Source organism: Hipposideros armiger, unplaced genomic scaffold (genome assembly GCF_001890085.2).
Source record: "Hipposideros armiger isolate ML-2016 unplaced genomic scaffold, ASM189008v1 scaffold_96, whole genome shotgun sequence".
In the NCBI taxonomy this organism is placed as follows: domain Eukaryota; kingdom Metazoa; phylum Chordata; class Mammalia; order Chiroptera; family Hipposideridae; genus Hipposideros; species Hipposideros armiger.
The window spans coordinates 1233681-1246372 of NW_017731446.1; the positions used below are offsets into that span (position 1 = coordinate 1233681).

General features: G+C 38.7%; 1 protein-coding gene across 15 annotated transcripts in view; it reads right to left on the bottom strand.

Moving 5' to 3' along the window:
* Nucleotides 1–12692, bottom strand: part of TMCC1 (transmembrane and coiled-coil domain family 1) — a 222694-nt gene that overhangs the window by 78999 nt on the left and 131003 nt on the right. Inside the window, exon 1 of one of the 15 annotated variants that reach the window (XM_019646015.1) lies at nucleotides 500–945. The exons of the other annotated variants lie outside the window; for them this stretch is intronic. Within the exon in view, the coding sequence (XP_019501560.1) occupies nucleotides 500–589 (90 nt within the window). The 5' untranslated portion in view covers nucleotides 590–945. Of the gene's footprint in view, nucleotides 1–499; nucleotides 946–12692 lie in introns of those variants that run through there. 15 annotated transcript variants of the gene reach the window in all.

Sequence of the window (12692 nt, forward strand, 5' to 3'; positions counted from 1 at the left end):
TTCTTTGCTTCCCCTGTGCCAGCTGACGACATCTCCAACAGTTAAACTCCATCAAAGAGAAACATGTCGACTGCTTGATAATGTAGTAGCAGCAGCAGGATAACAACTAAAGCTTGACCTTTGTACTTATCGCCAAGAAGATAATGGCACAAGATAAATCAAGGAATAAAAACTGTTCTGCTCTTTTCTTGTAGTCTTTTCTTGAACTCTTTTTCTGGTCTATTAGTTTTATATTTCCAAATAATGTTTATCAACTCAACCATGGGAAGGATAAGAAGCGTGCAAGCGGCTGAGAGATCAGAGCTATGAAGTACTCAAGGGATGGTTAGTTCCATGACATTTAGAAATTAACCACAGGCACCTTACTGGTGGAATGAGAAGGGTCTTCAAAGGTTATGAATATGAGAATTAATTCTAAGAAGTCACACCACCTTATGATTCAAGGCAAAGTCTACCCATCTCCACAAGCTGTAGTATTATTTTGGCCTCTTGTACTTACCTCTGCTTTCCATCGTGACTTCATTACTTCACTGGTGTTTTGTCTTCCCCGTCCCCTGAACAAAAATTTCCAGGATACCAGGGGACACATGGATAAACCATTGTACAACTGTGCTTCATAACATCTAGCTCTTCTGGGACTTGTAAGTTAATCAAATGGGATATACCTTTGACCTTATTAATATACAGCACCATTCCACCTCACCTCTGAGATCACCAATCTTAGGACTCATCAACCCTTTGGAATTATATCTTAAGCTTACATATGTCTAATAATTTAAATCTCATTGGTGCTATCCCTATCCCCACCCCCTTCACACACCAGGATCTTTCAAGCCAAAGTCAAGGTAGTATAAAGAAATCGTGGGGCAGCCAGTTAGTTCAGGTGTTTAGAGTGCAGTGCTCATAATACCAGGGCTGCCAGCTCGATCCCCACATAGGCCACAGAACTGTGCCCTCCACAACTAGAGTGAAGACAACTGCTTGACTTGGAACTGATGAGTCCTGGACAAACACACTGTTCTCCAATAAAATCCTAAAAAAAAAAAAAAAGAAATCATGCAGAACTGGATTCGAATAACTGCTCTACTGATTACTGACTACAACTTTCATAACTACTAACACCAGTTTCTTCACCTTGCAGAATTGTTTGGAGCACAGACACACATACTAACTATCAGCTGCCGCTACTACTGCACTGAGTAATTCCCAAATTTCAAGCATAATAATCTGTTCTATGTATATGGCTCTTTACAAAAGACTTCACAAAGTAATTAATCTGACATCATCTCCATTTTACAAAAGAGGATGTTAAGGCTTGTACAAAGTCCTGAATATGGTAGGGCCTCAGAAACGTCAGTGAGTGCTTTATTCAAGGTTACATATCTAGTGTAGGTAAGGATAAGAGCCAAGAAATTCTGATTCTTCATTAACATTCTTGTCACTATTTTGCCATTCAGTTTATCTCTACTGTGCTTCTGTTTATTTAGAAAAAATAAAATTATAAATTAAATTTCTCATGCTCTATCTCAACCACTTGCTTTTTCCTATCTTTTATCTTATAAATTTAAAGTAATATTTGCAAACTTAAACTTCTCTCAAAATTTCTCTATCTACTCATCCTATTAACTATATATTCCATAGACTTGTACCAGTACAACTTCACTCTCTAATTCCATATTGTAACTCCTCCTTGGCAGATGTCTCGTCTAATTTTTATGGACTCTCTGATCTAAATATCTTAACCTCACACTCCTTACATACTTTACCTACAATTCTTTCATTTCTGCCATTTACCTCTCCTTTGAAAAAAAAAATGGTTAAGAATCATTTGGTTTGCCAAGACAACTCAAAGGAGAAAATAATCTTTTTAACAGTGGTACTGAGACAAGTGGCTGTTAACATGCACAAGAATGAAGCTGACCTTATCTCACACCATATACAAAAATTAACTTGGGCTGGCCAAGCGGCTCAGCTGTTTAAGAGCTCGCTTGGAAGCACCAGCTCTGAGCAGCAGGGCTGCGGTTCGGATCCCACATTGAGGGCCAGTGATGCTGGCCCTCTGCAGCTAAGATGATGAACAACAGCTCAACCTGGAGCTGGGCTGCTGTGAGTCGACGGCGACGGCGTAGGCTGCAGCAGGGCTGCAGTGGGCTGCCGTGAGCTACATGAGTAGCTGGCAACCAGCGTTAGTGGGTGGTAGCCAGTGTGAGCTACTGGAAGCCACTGTGAGCGGCCGACCAATGACCGGCGACCGATTGCCTCCCCAGGAAGAGCACAATGATCATACCAACATGGGCCAGTGAGGCAATGTCCTCCACAACTAGACTGAAAAACAAAACAGCAATTTGTCTACCTGTCTGTTCCCCTTCCCCGATTCCCCAATGCTGTTCCCCTCCCCCCAGTTCCCCAATAAAATCTTAAAAAAAAAATTAACTCAATAGAAATCAAAGACCTAAATGTAAAAGCTAAATCTTTGTGACCTTGAATTTAGTCAATGGTTTCTTACATATGACACCAAAAGCATAAGCAACAACAAAAATAGACAAACTACAAAGAACACCATTAAGAAAGTGAAAAGATAACCCACAGAATAAGAAAAAATTTTTGCAAATCATTTATCTTATAAGGAATTGTACAAAGAATATATAAAGAACTGTTACAACTTACTATTAAAAAGCAAAGCCAATTTAAAAATAGGTAAAGAACCTGAATAAACATTTCTCAAAAGAAGATGCATAAATGGCCAATAAGCACATGAAAGGATGCCCAATATCATTAGCCATTACGGAAATGCAAATCAAAACCAGAATGAGATACCACGTCACACCCACTAGGATGCCCACAATAAAAAAAGACAGATAATAACAAGAGTTGGTGAGAATGCAGAGAAAAACGGAATCTTCTTAGACTGTTGGTGGAATGTAAAATGGTACACAGTCCCTTTGGTAAAATGATTAAACATAGAGTTACCATATGATCTAGCAATTCCACTCCTTGGTACATACCCAAGAGAAATGAAGACATATGTCCACATAAAAACATATAAACAGATATTCACAACAGCATTATTGATAATATCATAAAAGTGGAAACAATTCAAATGTCCATCAACTAATGAATGGATAAATAAAATGTGATATATCCATACAATGGAATGTTATTTGCAAATAGGAAGGAAATACTTACATACATGACAACACAGCATGCTAAATAAAAGAAGCTAGTCACAAGTACCAAAAATCGTATGATTCCATTTACGTAGTAAAATGTCCAGAACATACAAAATCGAGAAAGACAGGAACTACATTAGTTGTTGCCTAAGGCTGGGGTAACAAGGAGATTGGGCAGTGATGGCTAAGATGTGTGGCGTTTCTTTCGGGGGTAATAAAACTGTTCTAAAATCAACTGTGGTGATGGTTGCAAAACTGAATACAGTAAAAGTCAAAGAATTGTATAATTTCAATGGGTAAATTGTATACTATATGAATTATTTAAGAAGCTGTTAAAACTTGTTAAATTTGTTAAGAAGTTGTTAAAACTTAAAAATTACTCCTCCATATAATATTTCTAACAGAAATTGTTCTCTCCTCAGCCACCCCAACTCTTAAGGTCAGTATAGGTTTAATACATAGATGTATTTGATAAGGGACAGAATGGTATATATTAAAGAAATAGTCCTGGCCAAAGAGAGAAAAAAACAGAATGAATTCTAGTTTTGGCACCAATTACCTGTGGAGATAAGTCTCAGTAAGCCCCCGTTTCCTCATTTTTAAAGCCTCTTATGATAAAATTCTTGGCTAAATTAACTCTCTTAGAAAGGTCTTCCTGTAATTTATACAAACTTGAACTTATATGGGGGTGGGGGGGTGGGATAAGGGATATGGAAGGATTTAAACATTCCTATAAAAAGACTTCTGTAGAAAAGCATCATCTGTACTTCATGGTATCTGCTATGGTGAATCTGTGGAATAAGCAGCTACTCCTCTATAAGTTTATGTGAAATATCCAGAGCAAAAAAATAATGTAATGAGAAGACAAAGCTGTAGTCACATTATACAAATGGCACTGTGGAGTATGAGTGATTGATACCAGAATTAAAAATACTTATAAAGCTGTTAGGCTGCAACGCACCATGGATTCTTTTGGATAACAAAACATCTCTTCACCCTAAACAATCTATTATAATTATTTTCATTACAAATACCACAATCAGTAACCACCAAAAGAATAATGATCTTTTATGGACCAGGCTATTCATATACATTATTTCATTCAATCCTCAAAATACCCTGCAATCTTGTTATTTATTGGTTTCTTTTTTTTTTTTTTAGACTCTTTTTAATTGGGGAATTGGGGGAAGGGGAACAGACAAGTTGCTGTCCTTTTTTGTTCTTCAGTCTAGTTGTAGAGGACGTTGCTTCACTGGCCCAAGTTAGCACCATCATTGCGCTCTTCCCGGGAGAGGCAGATCAGTCACCGGCTTCTGGACAGCCGCTCACTGCGGCTGCTGGCCGCTCACGCTGGCTGCTGGCTACACACGGTAGCCCATGGTAACCCACTGCAGCAGGGGTTGCAGCCTACGCCATCACTGGCGACTCACAGCAGCCCAGCTCCAGGTTGAGCTGTTGCTCAGCATCTTAGCTATAGAGGGCAGTGTCACTGGCCTTCATATGTGGGATCCGAACCGGGGCCCTCTGGCTTCCCAAGCCAGTTCTTAACCAATGCGCCACTCGGCCGGCCCTGGCTTCATTTTTAAAGATGAAATGAAGGTTCAAAGAAGGTAAGCACTTTGCTTACCTTTGCTATACAACCCATCTTTGATGAACTTATAGCTTGACCCACTCAATTGGCAAACCAAATCCCAAGGGAGATGCTTCTTTTTATTCAACTTATCTTAAAGGAAACTTGCTAGCTTCATTTTCTTCCAATGTCTTTAGAATCACATTGTGACAGGAGCTCAACAGAATTGGATGGCTTGTACACTACATATAACATCCACTATATATAACATCCACATGATACCACCTCTGGGCCGTGGCTCCTGCAGCTCTCTCCCCCTAGAATGCCCTTCTACCTTTCTACATATCCAAGATCACCGTGATCTAGAGGTCCAAATGCCATTGTCCACCTGAAGCTTTCTCTAAGTTCCCTTTGTGTAAATTGTCTTCCTCTCCCCAACTCTCACAGCATCTCATGAGTAAATAAAATACCTACACTGGGCTAGATAGTCTGATGGGTACTGAGTTAGTTATAAAAATTTGCTCTTTTACTATATGTTGCACACCATGTAAATTAGTTGTATGTATGTTTGTCAGTGTATAAAAATTGACAAATAGGCTAATCTGTCTGTAAAATGCCCTGTGCTAATGAAAAAAAATCTTGACTTGATAGGTTTCAACTGCCAAGTTTCATTTGTTTTAAAAAACAATTACAGTCATAACAGCATCTAATGAAACTGTACACAGTGAAAAGCCTCTTTAATTCTAGTGACACCAAAGGGTTTGATTTAAAAAGTTTCCTTGAAATCATCCAAGTTTCCAGATTAATTTGGCTAATATTGTGTTCTATATATGAAGTTAGATGAAAAATGGATACTTACATTGATGATAAGATATTTAAATATTAAATTTCTCCTTATAACTTTAACACTGGTACCAATTAGGTGTCTAGAGGTCAGAGAGCTCTTGTAGCAATTTCAGGGGAAGATGTAGGATAGGAGGGTGGCAAAGAGGTTGGTTTGTTGTGGGAGTTTTTTTTTTTTTGTTTTTTGTTTTATAAGACTGTTGTGGGAGTTTTTAGAAAACCAAATAGTATTTTTTTTTAAGATTTTTATTGGGGAATTGGGGGGATGGGAACAGTGCTGGGGAATTAGGGGAAGGGGAACAGACAAATTGCTGTCATTTTTTGTTCTTCAGTCTAGATATGGAGGACGTTGCTTCACTGGCCCAAGTTGGCACCATCACTGCGCTCTTCCCAGGCGAGGCAGATCAGTTGCCGGCTTCTGGACGGCCGCTCACTGCGGCTGCTGGCTACATACGGTAGCCCATGGCAACCCACTGCCACAGGGGCTGCAGCCTACGCCGTCCCCCGGCGACTCACGGCAGCCCAGCTCCAGGTTGAGCTGTTGTTCAGCATCTTAGCTGTGGAGGACAGTGTCACTGGCCCTCATATGTGGGATCCGAACCGGGGCCCTCTGGCGTCCCAAGCCAGTTCTCAACCATCTGGCCACTCGGCCGGCCCCCAAATAGTATTTTTAAGTTGAGGGACAACCCATCTATCTTCACCACTTTCTAAAGAAAATAAAAATAGCATACATATGTAACCTTAGTATACTACCAAATATAATTTTACATATATTCAATATAATGCTCATAACAGCCCTAGGAGGAAGCTATTACTACTAGTATCTTCAACTCAAAGATGAAGCTCAGAGGATATGAAACTTGCTCAAGAGAACAGAACTGATAGCTAATAAAGAAGGGTTTTGAACCTAGGTTTTTTAGCCTATAAAGCCTATCTGTGCTTTTAACTACTTCTATGATGATTTTTGTTAACCATTTAGAGTGCAACAAAGCTCTTCAAGAGACGCCCCCATTATCACACAATAATGAAGAGAATAAAATTTCTTAGAAACCATGCACTTCACTCTCATGTGATAAATCAAATTAAACCAGATTTCAAGATACCAGCTATCATTGCTGGAGGCACTGCAGCCTAGTAGGAAAAATTTTTTATTCAGGAATACAAAAACAAAGAAAAAGAAAACATTTCCCCAACAGTTTTAAACATGCATCCACATTATTTGAAACTCACTCTTCTCTTTGACTTGTATGATGAAATTATCAAACACTTTGCTATCATGTCCTGCACCAACTCAACTTCTTTTGTGAGCTCATAGTCAGAATAGCCCCAACAGCTTCTCAGCCACAGTCCTAAAGCACAGTGCTTTACTCCACAGCTCAACCTCTGCTAAAAGCAGCTTCACATTTCTCTAAGCCTGGTTGTTTCTACAAGAATCCTCCCCTTCAGAGAAAATGCCCTGATGGGAAACCCTGTATGTCTAAAGTTGTGGTGTGCAGCCTCTAGGGCAGCATTGCCAGACATTCTGGATCCTAAGGGTTTTGGTCTCTCTCTTTATCCATTTCAGCAGCACAAAGCATGGCCCTGCTACAAAAGGAGAGATACACAACTGGAACTCTTTTCTTTTTTTCAAAGATTTTATTGGGGAATTGGGGGAAGGGAACAGTGTTGGGAAATTGGGGAAGGGGACCAGCCAAGTTGTTGTTCTTCAATCTTTGTTGAGGAGGGTGCCAGTCGCCATCTGGCTTCCCGTCGGCAGCTTGTGGCCTCTAAGCTAAAGGTGCCGAGTTCAGTCTTAGTTGCAGGTGGGCGTAGCCACCATCCCATGTGGGAGTCAAACCCGGCAGCCTTGTTGTTAAGAGCGCATGCTCTATCCACTGAGCCATCCAGGCGGCAGCTCAGCTCAAGGTGCCAAGTTCAGTCTTAGTTGCAGGTGGGCGTAGCCCACCATTGAACAGGTAATCTTGTTGTTACACCAGCTGAGCCATCCTGCCACCTGTTGGCAGCTCAGCGACAGCTCAGCTTGGATGCAGAGTCACTGGCCCATGTGGGAATCGAACTGGCAGCCCTGTTGCTCAGAGCTCGCACTTTTAAGCCAACTCTTAACCAACTGAGCCACTTGGCCGGCCCCTGGACCTCTTTTCTTTTTGTCTATTTTTTTAAATCCCTGAAAGGAAGGAAAAGAAATTAAGTACTCTTAGAGAAGATTTAATAAGTATACATGTAGCTTTAAAACTAATTTTTTATAACATGCAGACTGATGACTACTGTGTAAAATATTAGAAAACCTGGTCCTAAATTCCTCCCGCTAATAGACTTGATGATAATGAGACAATCAGCTTCATTTATGCATTTGTATAATAAGTGTTTTTCCACAAGAATACTGGGAGGCTAAGGAAATTCAATAAAACATTCCTATCATTCTTAAAAGAGAAATATGGACCAATATAGGGAATACCTAAAATAATTTTAGTTTTAAAATTCAAGGAAATCAGACCGGTTTTTATTGTTCTGTACACTTGTTCCCCTTACTTCCTTTTGGGAGTGAGGGGAATGGGGCAAGGGTCTGTTGTGATCAACATTACATCACCAGCAGCTGTGCACTGCCCAGTACACAGTAGGCACAGTTGAAGATAATGGTATGGAAGAGCAGGAAGAACACCTGCTTCTTTCTTATGTGGCCTCTTACTAGCTTTGCAACCTTGGGCAAGCTTTTTAATCTGTCTTAGTTTCTTCATCAGTAAAACAGAAGCAATATTTACTTTGTATAAATGTTGTGAGAATGAAATTAATTAATGTAACGAGAGCTTTTTTCTAAACGCATAAAAAAGGCATTCAATAAAATGTTAATTCCCCACATATTTGAATCTAAAACCTAAATTTAACTCTGTAACACATCCTCCATTAATGCAGTACGCAAAAGGATTCCTAAAAATGAATTTATAGAGGCCCCCCAGTTTACCCCCCCTCTTTTAAAAAATGTAATACAATGGTTCAACTTTTTTTGGATCACATACCCCTTTGAAAATTTGATGCCAACTATGCATTCTTTCTCTAGGAAAAAATGTGCATACACACAGATTGACATATAATCCTAAGAAATTCATGGACCCAAGATTAAAATACATACCTATATGTAACTTGTTACTTTGGATACAAGGAAGCCCAGGGCCCAAACTGTTAATTCAATTTTATCAGGTAGCCATATCCAAGAAACTATACCTACTCTAGGTCAGATTGTTTTCTTTGGGTAGAAGAAGGCCACTTCACATGTCTCAAAATCTTTAAAAATATGCATACTCTTTGAACAGAGAGTCAAAGAAAAGAGAGTCTTTTGAAAAGAGAGTCTACTTTTTTAGAAACTTTTATGGAAACAGATCTAAATGTTTTAAAATTTTACATAAAAAAATAGGAAAAAAAATCCAAAACATTGTGATATCTTTTCCATCCTCAATTTTCAAGTTGAATTCTCTGTAAGACATTAAGCTGCCTGCCTACCTTTTTCTACTTACCCTTGGAGAGTGAGGCCTTAATACCCCTGTTTCTGGAAACTAATTGCCTTTTCATGTATGGGAGGGGTTAGTATAGATATTTAACTTATGCATAATTTGAAAGTTTGGACAAATGTAGACAGAAGTGAATGTTTACATTACAAAAGGACCATCTGAATCCTGACCCCACAACATAGCAATCCTCTATCACCTGGCTGTCAGCAGTAAAACTATGCCAGTTCTCTAGATACCATTCTGGAAGGAGAAATTATCCTATCAGCAAGAATGCTTTCCATCATTCTCTGAGCCATGTGACCCTATCTTTTTCTTTCATAGTTGAATTTGGATTGTTAAACCCATCACTCATGACATTAATATTCCCATATTCACTAGCACAGAATTGTTGGTGGTTCATTACACATATCCCTGTTTTTGTAAAAAAAACAAAAAAATAATACAGTCATTCATTACCAGAATCAACACCAGAGCTACGTGGATGTTCTTGGGAGGTCATTCTTTAAATCTTCCAATCTGGATTGAGGTATCACAATTCTTTAGCCATTTGAAAATCATCAATGAATGCTCAAAAGGTGTATTAATAAGGCTAATCTAGTCCATTGAAACAGTAAGCTCCAAATGCCTAAATGAGAAAAAAATCAGTTTAAAAGAAAAAAGTACCACGGCCCACCAAGTGGCTCAGTTGGTTAAGAGTTAGCTTAAGAGTGCAAGCTCTGAGCAACAGGGCTGCCAGTTCGATTCCCACATGGGCCAGTGATGCTGCGCCTGAGCTGCGCTGCCGCTGAGCTGCCAACAGGTGGCAGGATGGCTCAGCTGGTGTAACAAAAAGACTGCCTGTTCGATAGTGGGCTACGCCCGCCCGCAACTAAGACTGAACTCAGTACCTTTGAGCTGAGCTGCCACACAGATGGCTCAGTGGATAGAGCGTGCGCTCTTAAAAACAAGGCTGCTGGTTCGACTCCCACATGGGATGGTGGCTACGCCCACCTGCAACTAAGATTGTAACTCAGCACCTTGAGCTTAGAGGTCATGAGCTGCCACCTGGGCAACCAGATGGGGACTGGCACCCTCCACAACTAAGATTGAAGAACAACTTGGCTGGTCCCCGTCCCCAGTGCTCCAACACTGTTCCCTTCCCCCAATAAAAAAAAAAAAGAAAAAAGTACCTAAAACACTATAAAATAAGTAGCCAAATACCATCTCTGAAAAGAGGGTATAGCCTTGCATTTTTTTGTTAAATAATTATCTAAAAATTACCTAAAAAGTCATCTTCCAAATGACTCAGATTTTTATCTAAAGTCCTAACTATATATAGCCAAACTTCCAAATTATGAGATGTAGAAAGAGTAAATTTTAAAAAGGCAGTAACAAATCACTATCTCTAAGGCACATTTTTTTTTTCATAATTGACATCAAAATGCGATATTCTGAAAGTCAATTTTTACTTTTAAAAAGCAATATGGATGCAAAAATTCTTTAGTAAATTAAATCTAGTGATATATATATACACAGAGGGTGGTAAAAAATATATACACATTTTAAGAAAGGAAAACCGTATTAAAATTAGTATATTTTAATATACTAGTATATTAAAAAGTATATTATAATACTCAATATATACCGATAACAAAAGATGAATACAAGTCACGCTTGAATTCTGCAATTACAAGAGGTGCTCAAAGTGGTTACCATCAGCATCCAGACACTTCTTTAGCAACCTACTGCTTGAGCAACGTTGACCGAAGTGTCCACCTGTATACATTATTTTGGCACCCTTGGTATGAAGTAACTAATGAATACACTACAACCAAGTGAGATTCCATCCAGGAATGCTAGGCTAGTTCAACATATGAAAATCAATGAATGCAATTCAGCATACCAATAAACTAAATAAGAAAAACTAGATGTTGTATTGAATAGATGCAGAAAAAGCCTTCATTAAAATTCAACATCTATTCATGATAAACCTCTCAGCAAACTAAGAATAGAAGGGAACTTCCCTAGAGAAGGGTATGTATGAAAAACCTATAGATGACATTATACTTAATGTGAGAGAATGAATGCTTTCCCTCCTGAAATGGGGTAAGGGTATCTTTTCTCACAACTCTTATTCAACATTGTACTAAGAGTCTCACCTCGCAATAAGGCAAGAAAAAGAAGTAAAAGGCATACAGATCGGGGGAAAAAAACTGTTTCTATTCACAAGTGACATGACTGCCTATTTAGAAAACCCCAAAGAATCTACCAACAAAACCCCCCCAAAAAAAAACCCAAACAACAAAACCAGTGCACACAATAAAAATAATACAACCACCTTGAACTAAAAAGTAAGTAAGTTTAGCAAGGTCACAGGATACAAGGTCAACATACAGAAGCCAACTGTATTCCTATGTACCAGTAAAGAGCAACTAGAATCTCAAAGTTAAAAAACAATACCATTTATGATAATACCAAAAAAATCCCAGAAGTACTTAAATATAAATCTAATAAAATAGGTACAGGATCTCTATGCGAAAAACTACAAAACACTGATAAAGAAACCAAAGAAGAGTTAAATAGATGGAGAGCTATACCATGTCACATATTAGAAGACTCAACATTGTTAAGATTCAATTCTCCCCCAGTTTGATGAACACAATCCCAATCAAAGTCCCTGCCACCTTTCTGTAGATACCATCAAGCTTATTCTAAAATTTATATGAAAGGACAAGGAGCTAGAATTGAGGATTACTTGACTTTAAGACTTACTACCATAATCCAGACAGCATGGCACCGGTAAAAGGATAGACACATAGATCAATGGGATAGAACAGGGAACTAAAAATAGAATCTCACAAATATAGTCAACTCTATTTTTACAAAGGTGAAAAGGAAGTCACAATGGAGAAAGGATAGTCTTTTAAACAAATGGTGCTGAAAAAAAAACTAAAAACCTTAACACATACTTTATAGCTTACACAAAAATTAACTCAAAATGGCTTATATGCATTGGCATAAATATTAAATGTACTAATACTATAACACTTCTAAAACACATATAGGAAAAAAATGTACATGTCATGGGTTTGGCAGTAAGGTTTTACATGCAGTACCAAAAGCACAATCCATTAAAGAAAAAAATTGATAAATTAGTTTTCATCAAAATTTAAAACTGTGTTAGGTACTTGGGATACCAAGAAAAATGAATAAAACTTGTGCCTGGGTGTAGAGGTGGTAGGGTAATAGGGCACTTTTTGTGTCTTACTATGGGAAGGATCCTCTCAGGTTAGCAAGGCTTTAACAAATTATAAGACGAAGTACAGATATTAAAAGTTATGATAAATACAAGGATGAAGACATTAGTACTTTAACCAATTCACTTAGCCTCTGCCCTTCAGTTGTTTCCTATATAAAATAAAACAAGAGTGCACCCAGACTGAGGTTAGAAACTTTTATCAAAAGACCTTGAGCCCCGGGCCGGCCGAGTGGCACATTTGTTAGGAGTTGGCTTGGGACGCCAGCTCTGAGCAGCAGGGCCCCGGTTCGGATCCCACATGAGGGCCAGTGATGCTGCGCCCTCTACAGCTAAGCTAAAGAACAAAAGGACAGCAACTTATCTGTTCT